The 25416-nt window shown below is 46.5% G+C and overlaps 2 protein-coding genes across 24 annotated transcripts in view; one reads left to right on the forward strand and one right to left on the reverse strand.

The window, feature by feature from the left end:
- The window catches only part of Gnal (G protein subunit alpha L), a 138506-nt gene extending 132625 nt beyond the window's left edge, over window positions 1–5881 (forward strand). For 3 of the 4 annotated variants that reach the window (XM_087592133.1, XM_087592132.1, XM_087592134.1), the window contains 2 exons: window positions 479–546; window positions 3429–5881. In XM_087592133.1, the coding sequence (XP_087448259.1) occupies window positions 479–546; window positions 3429–3575 (215 nt within the window). In that variant the 3' untranslated portion in view covers window positions 3576–5881. 4 annotated transcript variants of the gene reach the window in all.
- A 15-nt stretch (window positions 5882–5896) lies between these two features.
- On the reverse strand, window positions 5897–24358 carry Mppe1 (metallophosphoesterase 1). 20 transcript variants are annotated; one of them, XR_015642394.1, is made up of 12 exons: window positions 24065–24358; window positions 22518–22601; window positions 19159–19541; window positions 14966–15074; window positions 11523–11626; window positions 10650–10724; window positions 8972–9080; window positions 8769–8834; window positions 8569–8691; window positions 7647–7787; window positions 6859–7001; window positions 5897–6745 (listed from the first exon to the last, which is right to left on the reverse strand). XR_015642394.1 is itself a non-coding variant. In XM_087593130.1 (11 exons), exons 3-11 carry the CDS (start codon window positions 19428–19430, stop codon window positions 6624–6626), a joined length of 1116 nt encoding a protein of 371 aa, XP_087449256.1. In that variant the 5' UTR covers window positions 19431–19541; window positions 22518–22601; window positions 24065–24358; the 3' UTR covers window positions 5897–6623.
- Window positions 24359–25416: the final 1058 nt, after the last annotated feature.

Genomic DNA, 25416 nt, shown 5'->3' on the forward strand with positions numbered 1-25416 from the left:
CTTATAAAGAATGAACGTGTTGTGGAGGCTGAGAAATCCAGTACATGAGACTAGCAGATTTGGAGTCTGAGGAGGCCCACTCTCCTCACTGAGCTCTGTGTTCAGCTGGTGGAAGATACCAACAAGCTCGTCCAGGTCTCTTTACAGTGCTGTACCCGCTCTTCACAGCAGAATCCCTTGTAATGGGGTCATCTCACTTCCGATTCTGTGATGAGGAAGGCAATCTGAGGAGAAAACACACAGCGTTCACAGCACAGGATAACTGATGTCTTCTCAGAGCTCTATGAGAATTAAAATGCTTTGGGAGAAAGAAAGAAACATTACATTCAAGTTTTGCCCTGTCACACATGTATGCTAATTCCATGCATAGAACCATGGATAGACCCATCTCCCTATAGTTGATTCCTTCTGCCTTGCCACACTTCCATACCTTTGCCTCCCATTAGCTAAATAAATTTTCATTTTTTAATTTTGACAGCAACACCAGATGCAGGAGAAGATCCCAAAGTTACAAGAGCCAAGTTCTTTATCCGGGATCTGTTCTTGGTAAGCAGATTTTTCCTGCCCTTTTGTTTTCTGCCACCTTATGGTTTCCCTGTTCTCTGAAGTTTTCTAATTATCCCTTTGTAGTCTCACTGTTTCCCAAAATCATGAGCCAAGAGACAAGTGGCTACCCTTCCCTACCCACTATCTCCTACTCCCTACCCTCTACCCACCACCTGAGCACAGACTTCAGAAAGGTCAGATCTCTCACCCAGTTCCCTAAAGCTCCCAGCATACCTGGGAGGGACCATCAGGTAACAGGGTTACACCGTTCACATGTGTCTTCCAAACAGAAGCAAGTCCTTCTGCAAAGTCTAAAGTGCACACTTTCAAACTCCAATGTCTGCTTCCTCCATTCAAAAGCGCCAGCTTTTATATAGTAAGCAGAGGGGAACTCATCTTGTCAGAATTTAGTTATATATATATATATATATATATATATATATATATATATATATATACATACATATATATATGTGTGTGTGTGTGTGTGTGTGTGTGTGTGTGTGTGTTTTGTTTTTCAGTATCTTATGCTAGGCAAGCATTGTATTACTGAGCTGCATGCCCATCCTTGATTTCTTGAGATAGAGTATATATAGCTCAGGCTGGTCTCAGAATCACTGTACAGCCCAGGCTAGCCTCAGAATCACTGTACAGCCCAGGCTGGCCTCTCTAACTTATTCTATTCCTCTTACCTCTGCCTCTGGGATCACAAGTTCCTGTCAGCAGGCCCTGTGCACTTCTTGTTACTGTTTTTGATCCTACTGTGTGTAGCTGGCTTTAAATATTTTACTTTTAAAAACTGGGAAAGGCCAAGACATCCCCAAAGATATGTTTCTATTAAGACTCTCTGTGCAGCACAGATGCTGACGGCTGAACAGTTTTGGATTAAGTGAGAATCTTCATTCAGTCAGTGCAGAGATGGTGCATAACCTTCCCATATGTCTCCCTTTGTCCTCTTACCACCCTGGGATGGGTTTCTTTTCCAAAGTTCTATGATGGGTTTCTTTTCCAAAGTTCAGGAGTAACTACCTGAAGAGTCCAGGTTCCATGCCCTGGGTGTGGCTCATCGAGACTGCACTTAACACAGTAGGAATAGAGCTCTGAGCTCCAATTGTGTCCCTAGAGAGGACCAAAAGCTGAGATTACAGGCATATGCATCTTACCAGGCTTTGCCAATGCAACCAATCGATTCACTCCTTTTGTTTTGCTTCTAATGAAAAACAGATGCAGATGGATCGGGTTCAGTGAGAGATCTAGGCTGTTTGAAGTTTGCAGATTCAGTCTGATAGTGACTCACTCCCTAAATGTATGTTGACCCAGACAGGCATAAGCCAATAAATTATAGAAGAAAACCAGTTTCTATCCCTTCTGTGTGTACTTGTTCTATATATACTGGCTAAATACCCTACTTGGTACTTAAGGGCTAAAACGCATTCATGTCTGTCTCTAAGCCTAAAAATGAGAAACTGGACCAGGGCTATGGCTCAGTGGTAGAATATACTGTAATGTTTGAGGCTCTGCGTTTCACCCTAGCAACAAACATACTTACCATTTATTCTTACCCCTCTGAGAAGTTTCATAACCAGGTAAACATTTCCCCAAGACTCTGGCCGTTGTCCTAACAGCTCCCTCTTTTCTGTGTCTCAGGATGCTTTGCAGACAAAAGACGTTGGGCAGGAGGCCCTGGAATCCTTCCAGTGGCCACGTGTAGTTAGAACAGTTAGAAAGTTGTGCATGAATTTGTTGGGGCTTTGGGGGAGCTGCCACAATCACCTCCCAGAGACAAGCATCCCACAGATGAGAGACCTAACGGATAGAAATGCTTCCTCACAGCTCTGGATGTTTGAAGTCAGGTGCCAGCAGAGGACCTAATCCTGAGCTCCTCTTCCTGGCTCTGATGCTGAAGCCGCTCTTCTTGGCCCATAGATGGCATCCTCACTTTGCGTCTGCATGTCTGTCCTGGCCTCCTCCCCCTGCAAGAGCACTAATTATGTGGGACTCAAGGTCAAGCTAATGACTTTATTTAACCATAATTGTCTCTTTAAAGATCACCAAATGTAGGCGCATCCTGAGGCACTGGAGGGTTCGGATCCAACATAGAAGTTTCAAGAAGCAATTCAGCTATACCTTTCTCTAGCCTCTCCCATGTAACTTCACAGATGGATCATGTGTTTCCCAACTGACAACAAACTTTTCTCCAAGACAACACAGACACACACACAGACATACACAGACACAGACACAGACACAGACACACACACACACACACACACACACACACACACACACACCAGGCAATATTCTGCTGCCAGCCAGGGTCACCTGCTGTGTGGAGAAGGAAGACGTATGACTGAGATGCAGCCCACCACATGTGGATACTTAAATAAATTAGTTGCATGAGGTGGCACAGGCCTGTGGTGAGGCAGGGGGATGGCTATAGCTCTGGAGTTCAAGGCTGGCATGGGCAATATAGCTAGACCATACCTCAAAATAAATATAAATTAATTAAAACTGAGTTAGAGATCAGCTCCTTCCTTCCCCCTATCCCAATGGCAGGCAATAGTCGCAGTAGCTACCACATAAATGGATAGGATATATTTCCACTAGCTGAGTGATGTTCACTAGAGCAACATAGACAGAGGCCAGTTCTGGACATGTTAGCCTACCTGACCCTCCCCAAGGCCTACACTGCATTTCAGCTCAGATCCAGTGCCTATGGCAAAGACAATCTTGTCTGTCCTGGCACATGCTTGGTATCTAGAGAGTTTGGGAAGGCAGCAGCCCATCAGCCTTTGGTTCTCTCTGGGCCCTAGATAAAGTGTCCCTTAAGCTTTCCCATTTGATTGGGCCCTGTCATCCTAAACATAACATTCTTTTTACAGAGGATCAGCACAGCCACGGGTGATGGCAAACATTACTGCTACCCTCACTTCACCTGCGCCGTGGACACAGAGAACATCCGCAGAGTGTTCAACGATTGTCGTGACATCATCCAGAGAATGCACCTCAAGCAGTACGAACTCTTGTGAGGGCCACCCACCCACCCCTCCTCCTCCTCACTGCTGCCTTTCCTCCCTCTTGACCACCCCATGAGGCAGCATATCCCCCTAGCCTGCGTGTCTGTCCACCCCGAGCCAAGGTAGGGAGTAGTGAGTGTCTAGTGTCATCGGACTGCCGTCTGTCCTGTCCTAGGTATGCCTATGTGTGACCACCAAGCCTCTGGCTACCTCTGTTCCCCAAGGTTTGGTTCTGTGACTTTGTTTTCACTGGACAAAACAGCCTCCCACCACCAATTTGTATCCCCGTATCACCCTCTGGGTGGTACTGCAGTGGATTTTCTCTGGGTGGGAATCTATTTATTCTTTGATGGAATGGTTGATGGGTTGAATCATCAAAGACAGCTTGGTGAACGGGGGAAATACATTGTTTTCAAGTTATCAAGCATGATCACAAAACTGTCCGGACAGTGCCACGCACTTGGTTTTTCCCTTTATAAAAGGTTGGGCTACCCAGTGTCTGCCCCTTCTGGTCTGCATTGGCCCAGGGCTTAAAGCAGATCCACGTCAGCAACAGAAGACGAGGACCTTTTTCAGCCACAGTTGCAATGGCTATAAGCCTTGGGCATTTGGGTTAGAGCACTTCTGGGAGCCTTTTACACTTGGGCAGAAAGCCGGCCACATTCACTACTAATGGTGTCCTGTCTATAAACAAGGGGTCCTCTACACCTTCCTGATAGCTGGGCATAGTCCTTCCTGTCTTCTTTCTGTTGTTGCTTTACCAGACTGTACAGACCACAAGATGTACTACTCTTTTCTGTGGCTACTCCAGAAGCCTCCTTGTAGAGTTCCGTGCCTTGGTGGCGGCTATACCTGTAAGGAAACGTGTCCCTCCTGTGCCAAGCAGCCTGCAGTCCACACAGCCTGCTGCTTCACAGTGGGGAATCAGTAGTATCTGCCCATCTTAGGATATTTTTATCAGGTTGGCACTTATGGAAGACTCGGTGATTTTAGAATCATCCACTTTACCAGCAGTATCTTCCCAACACTGAAACTGTTGCAGCCACCCGCTTTTACTGCTCCAAACCTGAGCTGCTGCACACATTGGGATGACCCGCTTTCAAGGCTTAAATTACAATCAATTCTTTTTTCAGGGTTCTAAGGGGTTCCCCCCCACTCCCCTCTCAAGGTGATCTGTTTTCAATGACCCCTTCAAGTTCTGTAGTCAGGAGCAGGCCAACCATCCCTTAGTTAAGTTCTACACACAGGCCACCAAACAAGAAACCGGTGGTCAGAGGAAAGCACAGGGGTGTCCATGTTGTATATGGCTGAGGACAATAAGGATGATGTCATCTGAAGATGAAATATACAAAACTACTTATTTATTATCTGTCTCTCTATTTGCTAGGGATGAGCCCAGCACCTAGTGCATGCTAGGCAAGCACTCTACAGCTAGTCCATATCCCCAGCCACAACTCCAGCCCTCACAAAAACCTTTATTTTAAATATAAAGACAAAATAAATGGCTTCTCCTCACATGTGTAAGATCTGCGAATACAACCTCAAGTTATGGTAGGACACCTAGAAAACGACACAGCACATACTGTCTAAGCCTGAGGCTTTGGGGGTCATTTCTCTTAGGCTTAAAGTTACCTGTAAAGATGTCCCAAGTTAAGTTTCTAACAGTACAGATAGGAAGGAGTGACAGCCTGCAATTCTCCTTATTGTTGCTTTAAGTTTATTCCGTAAACTGGCATTGTAGAACTCTCTAAAAACTCATCCTGGCCGAGATGTTCTTCCGAGAAAGGGTACAGCACTTTCCCCAGCTCCTCACCACTGTCTTCTGGAACCATTCCCTAGCATTGCATAAAACTTCCCTCTGAAGCCAGGCAATGAGGGTGCACACCTTTAATCTCAGCGCTCGGGAAAACAGACAGGCACATCTCAGTGTTCGAGGCCAGCCTGGTCTACAGAGTGAGTTCCAGGACAACTAGTGCTTCACAGAGAAACCCTGTCTCAAACAAAACAAACTAACTTCTGTCTGAACCAACACATGAAATGACAGCGGCTTTCAGTTCCCCCTGCACTCTCAAAGCAAAGCAAGAAGAAAAACTTGCACACACACACACACACACACACACACACACACACACACACGTGTGAGGTTTTATACCACAGTGTGCATTACTACTCTACAGTTCCCTGCTGACTGAATGACTATTGAAGAGTTTCGTTGGGGCTGAATGTGTAACTCTGACGGAGCACATGCTCAGCATGCGTGAGACCTGAGATCAATCAAGAGAAACGAGATATAAATAAAATCAAATCATTAGAAAAGAGCCAGACTCCTTAAGTAAGAAAAAGAATGTGTTTTATCTGACAGAATCATCACACCATTTGTTTTTTAAATTCAAACATCCATGTCCTCCCTGATTTTTTTTTTTCCAGTTTTAATCATGAAGCAGGCATCGAATTCGGATGCGATAAACATGGTTCCCTGGAAAGAAAGTTACACGTATCTAAAAATCTGGTTCCATTAGCACAGAAAGGTGAAAGCCTCCTTGGGTGCCTCTCACTGACTCTGTACTTTTTAGCATATAACTCCATGATCTATAAGGAACTGAGAGTCACTTCATAGAAGAACAGAGATGACCCAACTTTTAGGAGCACACACAGCCTCAAGTGTACACCAAAGCTGCCGGTCCCTTCCTGTGTGTCATGTGTGCAAGTGGTAGAGTCCATGATATTTACATACCATACGGGTGGAACCTTTGATTATACACACATTTCATACAGTGAAGAGATGGGTTTGTTGCAGAGTACACGTTCCTCTTTACAGCATTGAGAACAGTACGGTCAAATGTTTATTCTGTAGTCGCTGCCATCGGTGGTTCAGAATCCCCATGATGTTCATAAGAGCCACCAACGTTTGCTCTCCTCCGTGACTCACAGGAGCCCCGCTGGAAGTCCTACACCTGTGGCTTTGATTCCCATGACCGTACGCGACAGTCGCCCGCTCCTCACCTTCTCAGGTGCGACCTGCACAGTTTCCAACCAAACAGGAAAGATGAGGGCAGACGCTCAAAGTGAGCTAAGATGAGGACCAGGAGGAAGGCAGCCGCTGCGCAGTACGTGGTCAGCACTGTGTCCTCGCATGGGAGGTAGCACTTGGAGAGAGCGTAATCTCTGGATGTCAGGCTGCCCTGGGGGAGGAATAGAAAGTTTATGCTGCAGGGTAAATCCCAGGCAAGAGTCTGAGCTAGAGGCTGTCTTCTAGGTTCCCTCCTGTGGGTCTGGGAGGAAGAGCCCTCTTTACCCAGGACCAAGGGGCTTCAAGCATGCCAATCACCACAGACCACACAGGCACTGGCCAAAGGAAGAAGCCAAAGATAGGCGGGCTTGGGAAGAAGGTCTAGTATGCTGACCCCTCCATTAAAATCCTCACACAGTAGAGAAGCCCTGGAGGGAGAACAAGAAGCATCAGAGGAACAAGAGAATGAACGTTTCCCTGCCAAGGGGTATCTGGGCAGTCACCCTGTGCCCAGAAGTGTCTCTGTACCTCCACGGGTTCATCATTGCAGGCAGTATGGGATCGAGGTAGCAAATGTTTTTACCTACTTGAACTTAAAAGCACACAGAGCCCACCTCTTTATAGGAAAGAACAGTAGCCCTAAGACTGGGTGCCAGAACCCATGGTAGGTGTTTCACCGTGTCCACACCTTTCACCTTGGAGACTCGGTGGTACCATGTGCCTGACACACTTATATCTATAATTATATTATATTAGCTATAATCAGGTCTGCTAACGAGTAGACAACTGTTTCCTTGGAAACAAACTGGCACTTGCTGGACTCCACCTCTGCTCCTCAGAGTCTCAGCCCTGAAGCCACATTCTGCCTATCGGCCGACAGACGGACGGGCGGTCACAGACAGACCGGACAACTAGAGATAGTTGGTGGGTGTATCCACCCAGAGCACAAAGAGGGCGATTTATTTCTGGCTTTTGTGTGTGTTTATGGATTGCATCCAGTAAGTAGCTGATGACCGTGGTGAATTTCAATACCCAAGAGAGCTTTCAGGTAAAAGTAAAAAGGTTTACGTTACCATGATGAAGCTTGGGTTGTTTCTGTTCCTCCAACTGAAGGATGGGACGCTCACCTCGGGCGCTCCTCCGGGATGGAGCACCTCGCAGGCACTGTGCGTGTGGCCACTCAGAATCAGACGAGGCCGTAGCCACCACAACAGCTGGCAGCCAAGGAGACGCAGGTAGGCAGTTAGTGCTCTGACAGGCAGTGACATACCCACGGCTTTGCCAGGACCACGGCCTGCACCATCGTTCCCTTCAAACACTGATCCTTAAGGCTTGTTTTCCCTCAGGTTCCTTACTCCTAGGCAGCCTTAGGATTTACTTCCACATTTAAGATTTATGTATTTACACTTTAATGTGTACTTCTACATTATAATACGTAAATGTTATATGTTTTGTATACGTTTCTTTTTTTTTTGTTTGTTTTTTTTGTTTTTAAAGATTTATTTATTTATTATATGTGAGTACACTGTAGCTGTCTTCAGACACACCAGAAGAGGGCATCAGATCTCATTACAGATGGTTGTGAGCCACCATGTGGTTGCTGGGATTTGAACTCAGGACCTCTGGAAGAGCAGTCAGTGCTCTTAACCACTGAGCCATCTCTCCAGCCCTTGTATACGTTTCTTAAATATACGTATTTGAGAGGGTACATTTCTAATCAAATCCCCAAGATTAGACTCTAGATTTCATTTCCACTCAGTGCATTTAAGTCGATTTTTAAATTGCTAATGTAAAGATTAGCCGAGAATGTAATTTTCACTGAGATTAGGAAATAGTGGATCTACGGAAGAAGGGAGAGGGAGCAAACGGACCGAGCAGAAATGTGAGACAGTGTCAAAGCCCTCTCCCGCTCTCTGCAGCTGGTAACCACAATGGCCCTGTGTGTCCACTCACTGTCCCCATGTGACACTGGCATGAGGTCACATCACCACATACCTTTTGTGAGGCCTCCCGGGAAAGAACATCATATTTCTCCTCAAAGGGGACGCTCCTTTCCTCTGGAGGAGCTGCATCTTCACCAGAACAATTAGCATCGCTGGCCCGGTAGAGCGGATAGTGCTGTCCAAATGAAGCTGACATCAGTGATGTTCTCAGAAGCGCTGGGTGGCCGCCCTTGGCCCCCTCCCCCTGCTCACCTGCAGCAACACGGGGGCAGACAAGGGGAGCCGTGGCTCATGGTCACACTGGCTGGATCCCTGCACCTGCTGGTCAGGAGTCACCTCGTTACCTCATCAACTCCAGTGGTTACCACTGGCAGAGGGAGGAGGAGCTAGATGACTAACAGCCCGTGCACCTCACCGTGCAGCCTTTGGAAGACTTGAGCGCAGAGGTCCCCTACCTCTTGGGAGCAATTCAGTTTACGAGAGATCTCTCTGAGTTCAGCTTCTGCTTCAGAGCATATGGTACAACCATCCCCTTCCATTGCGACACTGTTGACCATGACAAAACTGAGGCAGACAGGAGCAGGCAGAGGTCAGACCACTTGGACCCGTACATGTAAATGTCATCCCATTGTCCCCATGGGGATATCATGCATACATAGTGTAATGAAGCCCAAGAACAGCTTAACCACAGCTAAACTGTGAGTTCATTTCGGTGAAACAAAATAGCGCCATATCCAAGATACGATAAAGCTGCGCTCAGTTCTGTTACTCCAAAGGAAACATGGGTCCAACTTGTAACTGGTAGGAACTCCTACATGAGAGAAGCCATGGGGTCTGACTAGCTCTCAATGCAGCATCCAGTTAGAAACATAACCTTGGGCAAACTCCTGAACCTGTGTCACCTGTGTAGGTGTGGGTAAGACCAGAAAGTCTACACCATCAGCTAAGTGCCAATAGGTGCTGAGGTGGGCGTGGAAAATCCATAATCGAGAGTAAGGTTACCTCTGCCTTTGTTACATTTTTATGAACCCCCCCCCATGAAAATATGCTTTTATTTCCCGTGCTTGTAACCACCTAGGCATGGGAAAGGTACCTCGGCATGCTTAAAATGCACACAATTTTTGGTATAAGGAGCTGAAGTGGCCGGTGTGTAAACTCTGGAGCACTGCAGTTAGGCAGAAGTGACTCAATGACATCAGTCCTTTGGCTAGGCGGGAAAGGAAGGTACTGCTGGAGAGCCTGTCCTCTATCCCACCCCACTCCCAAAGGGTTACGAAAATGGACCGATGGTGGAAACACCCGAGATACAGTCATCGCCAGATCTTAGGGTGAAGGTCTCACTACAGCACAATCAGCAGAGTTCTGGGACTAAAACAGAAGATGTTCCCTCTGCTGTGTGGACCAGGGCAAGGCACACAGCCAACACACAGCCAAAAAGGTCTAGAGAGGCCCTGCTTATGATCTCATGGAGGTGGGGGCATCCAATGACCAGACGAAGGGTAGATTGTTCTCTTCGAAAGGTCAAGGCTGATGAACTAGGAAACAGAGCTACAGAAACACCTGGATACACCTGGTGCCAAACGCCAGCATACCATACCTATCCAAGTGACCTTCAAACAGATGGATGGCCCAAACACATTTGGATTAAATGAATGGATGCTCCAGGATGTACACAGTGGCGTGTGCCTACAGTGCCATCTCAGGAGTTTGCCACTGTGAGGGCAACATAGAAAGATCCGTCTACAAACACAAACCCAAAGGAGTCACAAAAGCACCTTTATCTAGAGTGGGCTGCTGAATGTATGATATGTGGGACAGTATAGCTAGAACATCAAGTCCACACCGAGTGGGCGGGGTTGTGCCACACCCACACTGAGTGGGTGGAGGCAGGCTGACTAGTTCATTGTGTTCTGAGTTTTTCCATCAGTTCCCACAGTGACCATCAATCAGCAAGCAAGGTGGCTTTAAAGGTTAGCTTTAACACAGAACACAGGTCTGACCGTGTCAACCACCTTTGAATGAGAGTGGATTTGAGATGGCATAGTTCAGTGGAAGGGTCGTAGGCTCTGAGCTTCACCCCTCAGCACCTCACTAAAAAACCAAGTTTCATCTGAATTCATAGCTAATACTCACTTAACTCCTTTCAGAGAGAACAGCCTTTCAGAGCCGAACACTTTCTCAAATCGATTTATCCTGTATTTACTCATCCTGTATCCAATTATATAAAGAAACATATTTCAGGTCAAGCTGAGTTACCATGAACATGAAAAATAACTTCCATAATCTGGCGTTATTAACTGGACCCGGGCAACTGAGGGTCGAAGGTCAAGTCTGCTGTTTATCATGGGAGGGGCAAGTAACTTAACTCCCTGGGACCCCGGTGGAACGATAAGTAACAGCACAAGAAAAAGGGAGGAGTTATGGTACAGAAAGTACTTAAGGTGACTGTCACATGAGCATCATAGCACACTACAGTATGAGCTAGCAAAGGGTATGTGGACTTGTTGTCTGACTTCTAAAATAGTCTGACACAAAACGTACATTTTAATCCAGAGGTTGAAGGCAGGGAGGTTGCAAGTTTGAGGCTGGCCTGAACTACATAGTAAGACTGAGTCTCAAAATAGCCAGTGGAAGTGACACCTTTAATCCCGGCACTTGGGAACAGAGGCAGGCAGAGTTTGGGGTCAGCCTGGTCTACACAGTGAGTTTCAGTCAGCCTGAACTATATGGTGAGACCCTGTCTCAAAAACAATTGGTTAATTAACTAATCGTTACATTTTAAGTTAGTTCTCTTCACGGTACATACAGCTCATTCAGGCCAGATATCTGTTAAAGGTGCCAAGATTTTTATTCCTTAAGGAGCCTCCATTTCAGAACTTAAACCTTTGATGGAAAGCAGATTTCCTCAGTAAAGCACAAATAAGGCTTCCCCCAAGTCTTAGCAACTTTAAAATACCGATGGTTGAACAAATGGCCTCTGGGTGCACTTTTTCACACGCTACTTACTGGTAGTGGAAGCCAATGTCATGGTTGCCGATGACCACCTTGAGCTGCACGTGGCTGCCGTGCCTGAACATCCTCTGAAACCTGTGCAGGTCGTCCGCCCAGGCCTAAGGGGAAAGGAGCCACAGCTGAGGACTTTAAACCCTCTCCCCTCCGCCAGGAACAGGACCCTGCCTTGACTGGAGAAGGCACACCTGCCCCTACCCTCAAGACAAAGTTTTAATTCTTTCTTCCAAGACACCCATTAGCAGCTGTGGTAAACAGTGGAGTTTGCCACCGTAGGTTGGGGAATTTTCCACTTAGGGACTCCCTTCTCAGGGAAGCCAGGAGGGTGACTTAAGCACGGAAAAGAATGTCCGGAAGAATCATGGGGAGCAGGGTTAGGTTTAATTCTTTTTAAATGTTTAGATTCATTTGTTTGTTTTATGTAGCGTTCTATCTGCATATGTGCCCACAGGCCAGAGGAAGGCATCAGATCTCATTGTATTTGGTGGTGAGCTGCCACGCGTTTGCTGAGAGTTGAACTCAAGACCTCTGGAAGAGCAGCCGGTGCTTTTAACTGCTGAGCCGGAACGAGGCTTACTAGTGTCCGCATTACAGATTGAAGAGAAGGCACTGAGGAGAGGGCCTGCAAGACACTTGAAAGCCATGGTTTTGTTATTTTTGAAGTCATGTTGTACACAGTATGGAGTTTGCAGCAAGGCTCAAAGATTAAGTTTTTAAATTAGGTAAAAATAAACATGAGCTAGTTTACACAGTTCTCATCTGGAAGAATTTCCATTATCAGTTACGGGCCTGCTATAATTCCAACATCCCAGAAACTAACGAGGGAAGATCACCTGTCAGTTGATGTTTTAAGCCATTAAACTAACTTAAAGGGGGTTGGGGATTTAGCTCAGTGGTAGAGCACTTGCCTAGCAAGCACAAGGCCCTGGGTTCGGTCCTCGGCTCCAGAAAAAAAAAAGAAAAAAAAAAACTAACTTAAAATGTTTATACAGTGAGTTTCAGGGCAGCCAGGGCTAGACCTGTCTTAATAAATAAAAATAAATAAACAAACAAACAAACAGCAGAAATTTCCTTTTGGGAATGAAATTATAAGGTAGATTAGGAAGACTAGTGTTCAGGTTCAGTGATAAAAGGAAGAAGCTGGTATCCTGGTTTGTTTCTACTGGGATAAAACACAGACCAAAAGCAACTTGGGAAGGGAAGGGCTTTTTTTTTTTTTCAGTGTACAAGTTACAGTTGTTCATCAAGGGAAGCTAAGACAGGAGCTTGCGTCAGAGACAGGAACTGAAGAGTCAACCACCCAGGAACAATGATGCCTGGTTTGCCTCCAAGCACAAACTCACCCTCAGCTACTTTTCTTATACAACCCAAGATCCCCTGTCTAGCAGCAGCTCTGCCCACAGTGAACCACCCCCACCCCAAGTGCCCCCCCCCAATCATTTCGCAATAAAGAAAAATGTTCCCAGGGCCAATCTGATGGAGATAATGTCTTTTCTTTTAAAGATTTATTTATTCATTTTATGTATATGAGTACACTGTCGCTGCCTTCAAATACACCAGAAAAAAAGACATCAGATTGTGAGCCACCATGTGCTTGCTGGGAATTGAACTCAGGACCTCTAGAAGAGCAGTCAGTGCTCTTGACCGTTGAGCCATCTCTCCAGACCTGAGATGACATCTTCATGTCTCTATGGTTTGTGTCAAGGTTCCAAAACCTAGCCAGCACCATAGGGTTAATTGCATGGGTCAAGTACATTCTGATCCTAGGCGAGGATGGTCCATTTACCGGTTTAACATTCTCATTGGAGGGCTGGGGATTTAGCTCAGTGGTTAGAGTGCTTACCTAGGAAGCGCAAGGCCCTGGGTTCGGTCCCCAGCTCCCAAAAAAAAAAAAAAAAAAAAAAAAAAAAAAATTCTCATTGGAGAGCTCCAGGGAACACAAGTCTTATCTCTTTGACAGTCCTTCCTGGTTTTGTCAGTTTTAAGTTTTTGACTCTCAGTCCATAAGAGGTTATTGAGGAGATGGCTCTGCTGCTCTTCCAGAGGACCTGGGTTTGATTCGCAGAATCCCCGTAGCAGCTTACAACCGTCTACAATCTAGCATCCTCTCCTGGCCTCCAAGGGCACTGCACATACATGGTGCAGGCAGACTCATACGTATAAAATCTTTAAAAGGGAGGAGGAGGAAGAGGAAAGAGGGAGGAGAGGGAAGGAGGGGGAAGAGGAGAGAGGAAGAAAAGGAAGGAGGACGAAGATGAAGAGGAGGAGAAGGAAGAGGAGGAGGAGGTGGAGGAGGAGGAGAAGAAAAGGTGATGATGATGACAACGATGATTGGGGACCACCACAACATGAGAAATTGTATTAAAAGTTTAAAGCATTAGGAAAGATGACAACCACTGGCTTTTATGTTCCCACATATTTAATTATAAGAAACATTGCAATGGTTAAGACAATGGGTGCAAAGCTAGTCCAGGCCCTCTCAAAAACTATTTTACATTTTAGTTACTTATTTGTGTCAGAGTTGGTTCTTTCTTTCCATCTTGTAGGCAGCAGGACACCTTTCTCCACTGAGCTCTCTTTTCAGCCCCAAAGATTTTCTTTTAAATGCTTTTAGGCTGTTCTGGCAAATGCCAATGGATTCATGAATATTTCCCAACTAAAAACCCCTTCCTAAAAGAAAATCAGTGGCTGGGCATTTTTAAATGAACAGAAAAACAGTCCTTTTCCTTTGTTTTAAGACCAAACACTCGGATGGCTCTCACCTTTATGCAAAGCTGTGCATCATCCCCACATCTAGCAGCCGCCTCAGGCTCCAGATGCAGGGGAACCTCCCTGTGGCTCCTTCGGCATCTCCCACTCATAAGAAGGGAGAGTATTGTACAGTGGTAACTAATTCCCACAACGTACAGCTAAACAGGGGGATAAAGCTAGAGGCTGGACCATAGCTCAGTGGTAGAGTGCTTGCCTAGCACGCTCAAGGCCCTGGGTTCAATCTCCCGTGTCTCCAAAGGAAGAGAAGTGTATGAAGTTAACGGTCCCTCTCAACATGTATACATGTTACAGGTGAAATAATACTCTCTCGCCTATGCCTATTTCTACTTTTCCTTAGGAGGTCTTTGGACTACATTCCAATTATATAAATAATGTCAGCCTAACTACATATTTCCAACAGAGATAAATAAAAGCTTACCCGGCCTAACACAAGACTAGCATTGAGCAGGAACTCTAAAGATCTCCAAGATAGGCTGTATTTGAGGCCTGGGGAGCAAACAAAGGGCCTCACACATATTAAACACCCATCCCACCAGTGAGCGACATCCCTGACCATAGGACTATACATTCCTGTCTTCAGAACTAAGAAAACTCCCAGCTCCAGCCACTAGAGCGTCACGGACTGCCAAAGTAAAATCCCCAAGGCAGAATTAGAACCCAGGTCTTACCTGGGCGGAGCTCCACTTCCCTTCATCAAAGACGTCTCCCAAAATGAAGACTACTTCTGGTTGCAGCAGCCACAGAGCTGTCTGAAAAGCTCTCTCCATTTGCCACTCCCTTGAGAGGGAAAAAAACAAAAACAAAACCAAGTCTGTTTCTTGGGTGAAGGAAGCTACTTGAGCCTCCTCAGCCATTTAGAAGGTGAATTAACCTGGTGTGTGGGGAGTGCAGCTCTTTAATCCCAGCGCTCCAGAGGCGAGCAGATCTCTGTGAGTTTGGGTTCAGCCTTGTCTGCATAGCAACTTCCAGGGCAGCTATGACTACATAGTAAGAGCGTGTTACAAACAAGTGAGTTAATTAATTAGCAAAGCCAAATAAAAAAGCAAATTAAATGCTCTTATTCTTTTTCTTCCACGGCTTTGGAGCAACCCACAGGTTTGCATCTGATCAAATTTAGGGAATTTTTTTTTTTTTTTTTTTTTTTTTTTTGGAGCTGGGGACCGAACCCAGGGCCTTGCGCTTCCTAGGCAAGGGCTCTACCACTGAGCTAAATCCCCAACTCCAAATTTAGGGAATTTTAAGACTGCCTTCTCCCATCCTCAAGTACCCTGAAGCCATCAGTCAGACAAGAGAACCCTGGATTTGAAAGGACTCAAGAAGATGGCTTGCAGTCTAAGATTCTTTTTTTTTTTTTTCTGGTGTGTGTGTGTGTGTGTGTGTGTGTGTGTGTGTGTGTGTGTGTATGCACGAGTGCACACACTCACATAGTGTTGGACATGCAGGTTTTGCTTCTTTCTTTTTTTGTTTTTTTCAGGCATGCAGGCTCTGGAACTACAAACTCAGCTTGAGCTTTGCTTCTTAAAAAGACCTCAACCTGAGAGCAGAGACTGAAGGAATGGCCATTCGGAGCCTGCCCCACATGTGGCATATATACCAAAACTAGATAAGATTGATGAAGCTAAGAAGTGCATGCTGACAGGAACCGGATATAGATGTCTCCTGAGAGACACAGCCAGAGCAGATACAGAGGCAATACAGTCAATACAGTCAAATACAGAGGCAAATGCTAGCAGCAAACCACAGAACTGAGAACAGGACCCCTGTTGGAGGAGTTAGAGAAGGGATTGAAAGAGCTTAAGGGATTTGCAACCCCATATGAATAACAATGCCAACCAACCAGAGCTTCCAGGGACTAAACCACTACCCAAAGACTATACGTGGACTGACCCACGGCTCCAACTGCATAGGTAGCAGACAATAGCCTTGTTGGGCACCAATGGAAGAAGCCTGGTCCTGCCAAGGTTGGACCCCCAGTGTAAGGGAATGTTTGGGGGGTGGTAAGGGAGTGTGGACGGGGCAGGGAACACCCTTATAGAAGAATGGGAGGGAGAAGGGAGAGGGGGCTTATGAACAGGAAACCCGGAGAGGGAATAACATTTGAAATGTAAATAAAGAAATATCCAATTTAAAAAAAAAAAAAAAAAAGACCTCAACCTCAGTGTTACAGGGAAACAAAGAAAGAAATTGCAACAGTAAATCCAGTCCATTTCAGATACCCATTGATCACCCTGAAGGTGAGTTCACACCCACATGAGAAGGTGTTTGGTCTGACAGGCAATGGCTTACACGCCCAGGACCATCTGTTGGTAAGTGGCGCCTGGAGAATATTAGCACTCTGATCCCCAATTTCTTCCTTAGTAATAAAAACTAAAAAGAAAAAGAAAAGAAGGAAGGAAGGAAGGAAGGAAGGAAGGAAAGAAGGAAGGAAGGAAGGAAGAAAAAGAAAGGAAGAGACTGGAGAAATGGCTCAGTGGTTAAGAGCACTGACTGCTCTTCCAGAGGTCCTGAGTTCAAATCCCAGCAACCACATGGTGGCTCACAACCATCTGTAATGGGATCCGAAGCCCTCTTCTCATGTGACTGAAGACAGTGACAGTGTACCCACATACATAAAATAAATAAATGTTTTGAAAGAAGGAAGGAAGGAAGGAAGGAAGAAAGAGAGAGAGAGAGAGAGAGAGAGAGAGAGAGAGAGAGAGAAAGAAAGAAAGAAAGAAAGAAAGAAAGAAAGAAAGAAAGAAAGAAAGAAAGAAAGAAAGAACGCACTGTTGCCAGCATGGGAGTGGGTTCCTGTCATGGCAAGAAGACCATGAGTTCAAGACTAACATGAACTACATAGAAAAAACTGCCTTCAAAAAAATTAATTTCTTTACTAAAAATAGAAAGCACCCACTTTTGAGGATTAAATTAGGCGGTGCTTGAAGAATGGCAGCAGGGCACAGGCACATGAGAGCCCTGTGCTCCTCAGTCTGCCCCTCCTCTTTCCTCACCAACTCCCCCAGAATCACTGTCCTACGGATCCCCTCCCCCATTGGCACAGGCTTTGCTCCAGGATGTCGCTCCTCTAAAGAAGAATGCTATTCCCTACCCTACAGAAATAAAAGAAAGGTCTTTCTGTTTTTAATCAGAGTAACTTTGAGACCCCGAGTATTTGATCTACATTACTACTTAAAGGTTTGTCCTTCCAGAGCCAGAGGTGGCCCTGTGTCAACACATCAGTGCCACAGCCCTGGAAGATGAGAAGGAAAAAACTACCCGGAGGGACTGAACTCACCAGTCTCAGTCAAAGCCCAGGAAGTACAGCCTCACTCTGGCCTTCTCTACTCACATCCCCATTGACCAGAGCTCTTTGTACAAGAGCCTGGCAGCCACTCGCCCTTCTTCTCTCCACGTGCCTCTTTCTCCCCACACTGGGAACATCTATATCCTTCCTGCACACTCTGCCAACCTCAGGTTCTGCGCCTGCAGCATTCAGAGGATACCACCTCTGCTCACATTTTAGAAAACAACTGAGCCGTGGTAAGGAGGGTTACAGTTGGATCTTCAATGTCCCCTGAGAGCTCCTATGTGTCAGGTCTGGTCGCCCACTGATGGACTTTGGAAGTGGTTGGATCCTAAGGGTTTGAGTATCGCCAATATAGCGAGTCTGGAGTGGATTCCTAGTATGACGGAATTATTGGGAAGTGTGACCTAGCAGGAAGGAATGGGCCAATAGAGACCTTGTTCTTGGCCCCTTCCTGTCTCTCTTTCTGCTTCCTGTCCACAATGAACTGAGCAACTCTGTTCTGTAAACTCCTACCCCATGACACTCTGCCTCACTTCAAGGCCAGAAACAGGAAAGCAGGCACGGCTGATCTGAGTCAATGCAGCCATTAACCAACATAAACATCTCTCCTTTTCACTTATGTCGGATATTATGCTAAGTGACCTGATATAAGCCAGCCAACCACAGAAAGAAAGGCTGTGTGGTTCCTCTTATATGTAATGGCTGTAGTAGCCAGGTTCACCGAGGCAGGAAACACAGTGGTGGCTTCCAGGGACAAGGGAAGAGAGGCAAGTGAGAACTTGGTGCTTCGTGGGGACAGTTGCCATTCAAAAGGAAATCATCTGGGGGGGGGGGAGGTAGTGGCAACAACTGCGCAGGAATTTGAACGTGCAGATGCCACTTTGAGTGTGTGCAGAACCCGATGGCGATAGTAGGTGCTGTGCATTTTACATCGGTTCAAAGTATAGAACAAGAAAAGCTAGCAAGTGCAAAAACAGATTAAGCCGCCGCAGGTCAGAGTTGAAGAGGCAAGGCCTCACCCATTCTCAGGGAGACAGGCACACACCTGCCTCATGCCTCTGGCTATGCAGAGGAGTCAAAAAAAAAAAAAAAAAAAAAAAACCCAATATATTCAACTCACATACCACCAATACAGATCTGTATCCTCCTGCCCAGGGACCACTCCCTCATCCCAGAGGGTGTGTGGGTACCTTCCTCACACAGCTACGGATTCCTGTACTAAACAGTAACTGACACTGAGGCAGGACTCACAGACTCACCAAACTTCCAGAACCAGTCAGCAGCCCAGACCTGTAATTACAGGGCTCTGCATATAATAGATGCTTAAAAATTAGTAGGAGAGGGGCTGGGGATTTAGCTCAGTGGTAGAGCGCTTGCCTAGCAAGCGCAAGGCCCTGGGTTCGGTCCCCAGCTCCGAAAAAAAAGAAAAAAGAAAAAAAATTAGTAGGAGAAAAATTCAAACCCCCACATGTCCTTAAAAGGAAGCGTGGCTGTAACTGGAAGCTTCCATATGGAGAGAGGGCCATGACTTCCCGCCTACCAAATTCCAGAGGGATTCCCATCTTCCCTCCTTACCTTCGCAATTTGTCCAACCAGTGGCCTCTTATCTCCCCAAGTAAGTGAGTGTCAGCCAGAAACATGGCTTTCAGGACAGGCTCCTGCCTACCACCACGGGCTGGCATCTTCACCTCAGGCCAATGGCACCGAAAGAGGACCAGGTAATAGATGAAATATTCACAAAACAGGAGCACAGAGATAACAACGACTGTCAGTTTCAACAGCAACACTCTCCTCCTCCTCAACAGGTGGAAGTTCTGTCTTCTCAGCCCCCATCTGACCAGAGCCATGTCTCCTGCCCAGGAGTTGCCGGCAGTTGAAGAGAATCAAGTCCATCAAGAACCCACCGTGGAAGTCTGAGAGGGTTAGTAGTGGAGACGGCGCCCAGTCCCAAGCTGTACCTACAAGGAAACAGGAAACAGAAATGTGATTGTACATGTTTCCACCAAGATGGGTTTGCCCTGCAAATTAGTGTTGAAAGTCCAGATGTCCTTCTTTCAGATGAGCTGATGTGCCAGAGCTTTTCCGGAGGATGCTCAGAATGTTTCTGTGCTCATCCTGAATCTTGGCTAACTTTGCACCCTGTGAAGGAAGCAGTGTGTTTTTGAGACATCCGAGTAGCCCAGTTGACAACTTCCCCTCCTAGAACCTTTCTCAGAAAACCCACAGCATCATTGTCACCAGAGGGCAACCCACTATGGCCGCCTGCCCCCTTATCCCATTTACTGATAATCCTCCTCAACTCTCTAAGACCAAACTACAAGTGCCAAGGGACCAGACTCATCATAGACTCTATGTCTCAACTAGGGACATCTTTCGGTGTGGAACAATAGCATGAATAACAACAGGGACAAGGCCAGGATGTGGATGAGGAAACACAATTCTCACATTGAGAGGAATAAGAGATAGCTTATTCTAAAGCCAAATATGTCTGACCACAGCCCAGGAACCCCAAATACCACATTCCAATGTGGTGACAGTTTCACAAAGGATTTTATAGAAACAGAACAAAGACACTTTTAAAATACATCGGTGGGAGCATCAGGTAAGTAGACAGCTGAAAATCTGATGAACCCCCTTCTGTCTGTCGGGTTCATATGTTATCTGATGACATTCTTAGCTTTGGGGTTCCTGGAAGTCATGGTGTCTGTTCTTATGCACATCTGGGTGTTCTGCTGCTGTGAAGAGACACCATGACCAAGACAACTCCTATAGAAGAAAGCATTTAATTAGGGGCTTGCTTGCAGTGTTAGAGGATTTTTTTTAAAAAAAGATTTATTTATTTTATGTATATGAGTACACTATTGCTATCTTCAGACACACCAGAAGAGGCCGTTACGATGGATCCCATTACGGATGGTTGTAAGCCACCAAGTGGCTGCTGGGAATTGAACTCAAGAAGAGTGGTCAGGGATCTTAACCTCTGAGCCATCTCTCTCCAGCCCCCATTATTAAAGGATTCACCGTGATCACCATGGCAGGAAATTGACAGGCACGGCACTGGAGCAGTGGCTGAGAACTTTACATTCTGATTGGCAGACAGCAGGCAGAGACTGGGACTGGCCTGGTCTCTGAAACCTCAAATCCCACCCCCAATGACACACTTCCCCCAACAAGGCCACTTGTCCTAACCTTTCCCAAACACTTCCACTAGCTGGAGACCGAACATTCAAATATATGAGCCTCTGGGAACTACCATGTACTCCAAAGGGATTTAACTGAGAGCCAAAAGGCTGTTAGGGCAAACATTTAAGGGACTAAGATAATATGGTTCTAGGTCTATAATATTCCAACTATCCACAATTGTGGATCAGACCTGTAGAATGTTTAATGTAGGGATGGCTCCCCGGCCCCACCCCCACCCCAGGGAACTTCAGTTAGCAACATGAACCAGGGCTAGCCTAGGAAACAGGATCTGCAACAATCCTCCGCCTACGCCCTCCCTGTGTCGCTAGTCCTCGGTGGATGCCAACAGTGAGAGAGCAGCAGGCTCCATCCGTCGCCATTCCTCTGCCCCGTCACACTCGAGACCAAGGACACTGAGGGAACAGCACCTGTGTGGCCTTGTTGTGGAGTCTCACTTGGCTGACACTCCTCAGAAAGCTTCCGTATGTCCCAAGATGATGAAATTCCTAAATGTCAACTTGATAATTACTCCACGGCACCCACTTCCTCTCACTAGAGAACCCTGTTTGAGCAGGTGTGACTAAGGAGCTATGGGTAGGAGCAAGCATGGAGAAGGAAGGCGGGAGAGCAGGTGTCAGTGTAGGACAGACCTCCAGCTTCGCTGCGCCAAACTCAACACAGTCGCTGACCCAGCTCAACCTTCTCCAGTGAACCCACTCAGCAGGTCCTAACCTGTAAGCTCTCGATGCAGTCAAATACACAACACAGCAAAGGAGAAAACTCTAACCCTGCCTTCAAATGTCTGCCTTCTCTCCTCAGAGGAAAAAAATAACAAACTCACACCCATCTGATGGGAGGATCCTTAGAGGCAAGGAAAGAGAGAGGGACGGGGAGATAGAAAATGTAAAGGGACCAGAGAGCCCACTAGCATGCTACTGCTGCTCCATATTCTTGTGAGGAAAACCTTAGGACCATGTAAATCAGCTTTCCAATATAATATAATCATGGGGGCTGGGGAGGGGGAACTTTGGTTGGTGGCTGTAATTCTAGCACTTTGGAGGGGCTGAGACAGAAAGATTGCTCTAAGGATTTCCTGGACGATGTGGTGAAGCCAGCTGGGGATACAGAGGAACAAACATACACTTGGATGACTTCAGACACTAGATCCTTAAACTAAATCCCTTCCTTTTCTTCCTACACTCAAACTTCCTGAACTCCTATTTCAGTATTGTCCAAGTACTACAGGCAAAAGATGCCCCTACTTCCCGTAGAGATAATGGAAAGGGGGAAGACTTCATTCTCTCCCTAGACATAGCATCACCAAGGCCACTATGCCTTTTTAAGTCCAAGAACTGGAAAGAGAAGTGCCCATAATCCTAGCAGTACTCGGGAAGCTGGGGCAACCACAAGTTCAAGGTCAGCCTGAGCAACTTGGTCTAACTCTGATTCAAAATAAAATTTGCAAAGGCCTGTGGGTTTTCGTCAGTGGTAGAGCGTGTGTGTGTGTGTGCCTAGTTTGTACCAGGTAGGGTCGTAATCCTAACTCTGGTGTGTGTGTGTGTGTGTGTGTGTGTGTGTGTGTGTGTGTGTGTGTGTATTTTCCCGAAGATGAAATTAAGGGCCTCAAATGCTAGGCAAGCACTTTACCAAACCCTACAAACAGAGGGAGGGGGAGAGAGTGGAGAGAGAGGGAGAGAGACAGAGAGGGGGGGGGCTCCTTGCTTGACCAGAGAGTCAACAAACCACCTCACCTTTTAAAGAACGCTACTCCTTGGCCGAGTTGGGTGCCAAGACTCCAAGTTGACATCTGCATTCCAAAATCAGACAACAAACATCTAAAATAAAACAGAAAATGTGTTTGTTTTGTGTTTGATGCTAAAATAGAGTTTATTTAGTAAACTATTAACAAGCGACCTGACTGTACAAGTGAGAAGCAATGTTTTCTTTTTTTGGGTTTTTTTTTTTTTTTTTTTTTCAGGAGCTGGGGACCGAACCCAGGGCCTTGCGCTTCCTAGGTAAGCGCTCTACCACTGAGCTAAATCCCCAGCCCCAATGTTTTCTTTTTTGAACTATGTCATCCACAACCTATTCTTTCTAGGGCTGTGAATGTGGCTCAGTGGAGAACATCTTTGGTTCCTCATATCACAACGAAGTCGTCTTAGTTTGGTTTCTATGTGAACACCATAGCCATAAGCAACTTGGGAGGCAAGGCTTTAGTTGGCTTACATAGCTCAGGTTACAGTCCACTGAGGAAAAACAAGTCAGGAACTCAAGGTTATCCGGAGACAGGAACTGAAGCAGAATCCATGGAAGAAAACTGATTTTTCTCCCTCTGGCGGGCTCACTTTGCTTTTATATACACCTGCTCAGCGCGCCTCCGTTGGTGGGGCCCTACCCCACCAATCATTAATCAAGAAAAATACCCCCACGGACTTGCTACCGACCAATCTGACAGGGATGAGGCAGTGTCGCGCTTTCTCAATTGAGCTTCCCTCCTCCCAAACATATCTAGGTTTGTGCCAAGGTGACAAAAACAACCATCATGCTTGTATGAGACATGCAGGGCACTGTTCTACCCTGCCCAACACACACTAATTGCCACCATCTACATCTGTAAGCAAAATAGTTTTCTTTGTTGGCTGATTCTTAACGTCAAAGCTATCATCGAATATTTAGACCTGCCTCCAAAAGATCATAAAAAGTAATACTTCAATGCACCTCTCCTGGTTGTTTATAATTTTAAATATATTATTAGCACAATCTCATCCATCGCTATTTACATGTGAAATTTTATATATTAAGTATCTTCTAAATGATGGGTTTTTTTTTTTTCTTTTTTCAATTTGAGGAGTAACTGAGATAGCCCTACACCCCTCTCTGTGAATGTTTCTATAAAGCAGTTATTTAAGAGATTTAACTTGCTGAGATACAAGAGCCATGAAGTTTCGAACACTTAAAAAGAAACCGCAATTGACCTTTAAGTGTACGTATGGCCGGGCCGCAGAACCCACTCTTTCTCCTTACTTTATCCCTGCGCCTTGCTGGGCGCAAAGCGTGGAAGCAAACACTCGGGAAGCCCCAGGATCCCCAGGTCACCCGCCCTGGGACCTCGATGGCGGCCATGAAGGACCTCGGCTGGAGCTGCAGCCCCAGCACTGAGCAGTGGAGCCCGGGTGTCAATCATCTGAGAAACCCGGAGCCCTCCAAAGGCGGCGCCCGGTGTCGTGGAACTGCAGCTGCAGGAAGATCCGCCGCCAGTGCCTGGGAAGAGCAGACGCAAATAAAGATGGAAACCTACGCGGGGCTGCGGTGGCCGGCTCGCGAGAGCCATCCTCCGGGGACCGCCTGCGCCCTTCCCCGGGCCTGGGACCGCGGCGCCTCCGAGAAGTCGCAGCTACACAGGGCGGCGGCAGGAAGGAGCCGCCAGGCGTGGGTGGGTGGGTGATGCGCGAATGGAGGACCGGCTCGTTGGGGACTGAACCGCGCGCCCGAGGACCGCGGGGCCTGCGCGCTGCACAGCGGCCACCGTGGCGCCCGCTGCCCCGCGCCCTGCGGCCAAAGTCCCAACCGCGGTGGCAGCTTCTCGGGAATCAGTCCAGGAAGCCGCAAGAGCCCTTCCGGCCCGCAGTCACGGGCCTCTAGGTCTTCTGTCTTTTGTCATCTCCTGAGCCTGATGAGGTGTCTTTTTGGAAAAAGTCCTCAAGGAAGGCAGCATGTGTAAATGAGCCGGTTATTGTGGGGGTTTCGTTTTCTTTTCAGCGAGCAGAACGTAGCATGTTTAACTTCGGGTATTCTCACTTCCGCTATTTGAAATCATTCTTACAATAACCCTGCAAGAAGAAGGACAAAAACAAAAACAACAACAACAACAAAAAAAAAAAAAAAACCCATAAAAAAGCACCGGGGTCATTAACCCCTTCTTCAAGCAGCACATTCAGTGCAGGCTTGAGAAACTATGCACTGGCTTCCAGCCAGAAAATTGCCAGTCCGGGGTCCTGCAAATCTGGTTTCTAGAGTAAGCCGCGGTGTGACGAATCTGAACAAAATGCCTGGGATGCCTTAAGCATGCAGTAAATGCTCGCTAGCTACTAAAAATGACTGTCGACTTTTCGACTCTGTCCAGGCGAGCAACTTTTAACATGATCAAAGTAAGATACACCCAAACTGGTGCAGTGCGTGTAGATCCCGGCGTGGGATGCTGTGGGGTTGCGTAGCGGGGGGGACTAAATCCAGTCAGTTTAAGAACTTAAGAGAAAATAGAGTCTAATGACCATGCTGGATAACACACATGGAAGCCAACAGCCAGAACCAGAAGGCAGAACTCCTGTAGGACATAAACGATCTTTATTCAAAAGTAAAAGTCAAGCCATTGGGCGTGATGGAACACTCTAGAGTCTCAGCTCCCTAGCAGGCCAAGATAGTTAAGTTGCCAGTCCACCAACAGCCTTGGTTATATAACACCCCTGGCTCAATTGTTTTTCTTAATTTAAATTAAAAATTTTAAATGACACCAGAGAAAGGGGGGGCAAGGTTAGAGGGAGAGCTGTTAGAACGAGACTTGAGGTACAAGGTAGCAAAATGAAGTTTGTGAGATTTATTTGATGATTGGATACAAAGAAACTCTTACTACATTTATTTATCCCTCCTCCT

The sequence above is a fragment of the Rattus norvegicus genome, chromosome 18 (genome assembly GCF_021556685.1).
Source record: "Rattus norvegicus strain SHRSP/BbbUtx chromosome 18, alternate assembly SHRSP_T2T, whole genome shotgun sequence".
Classification (NCBI taxonomy): Eukaryota; Metazoa; Chordata; class Mammalia; order Rodentia; family Muridae; genus Rattus; species Rattus norvegicus.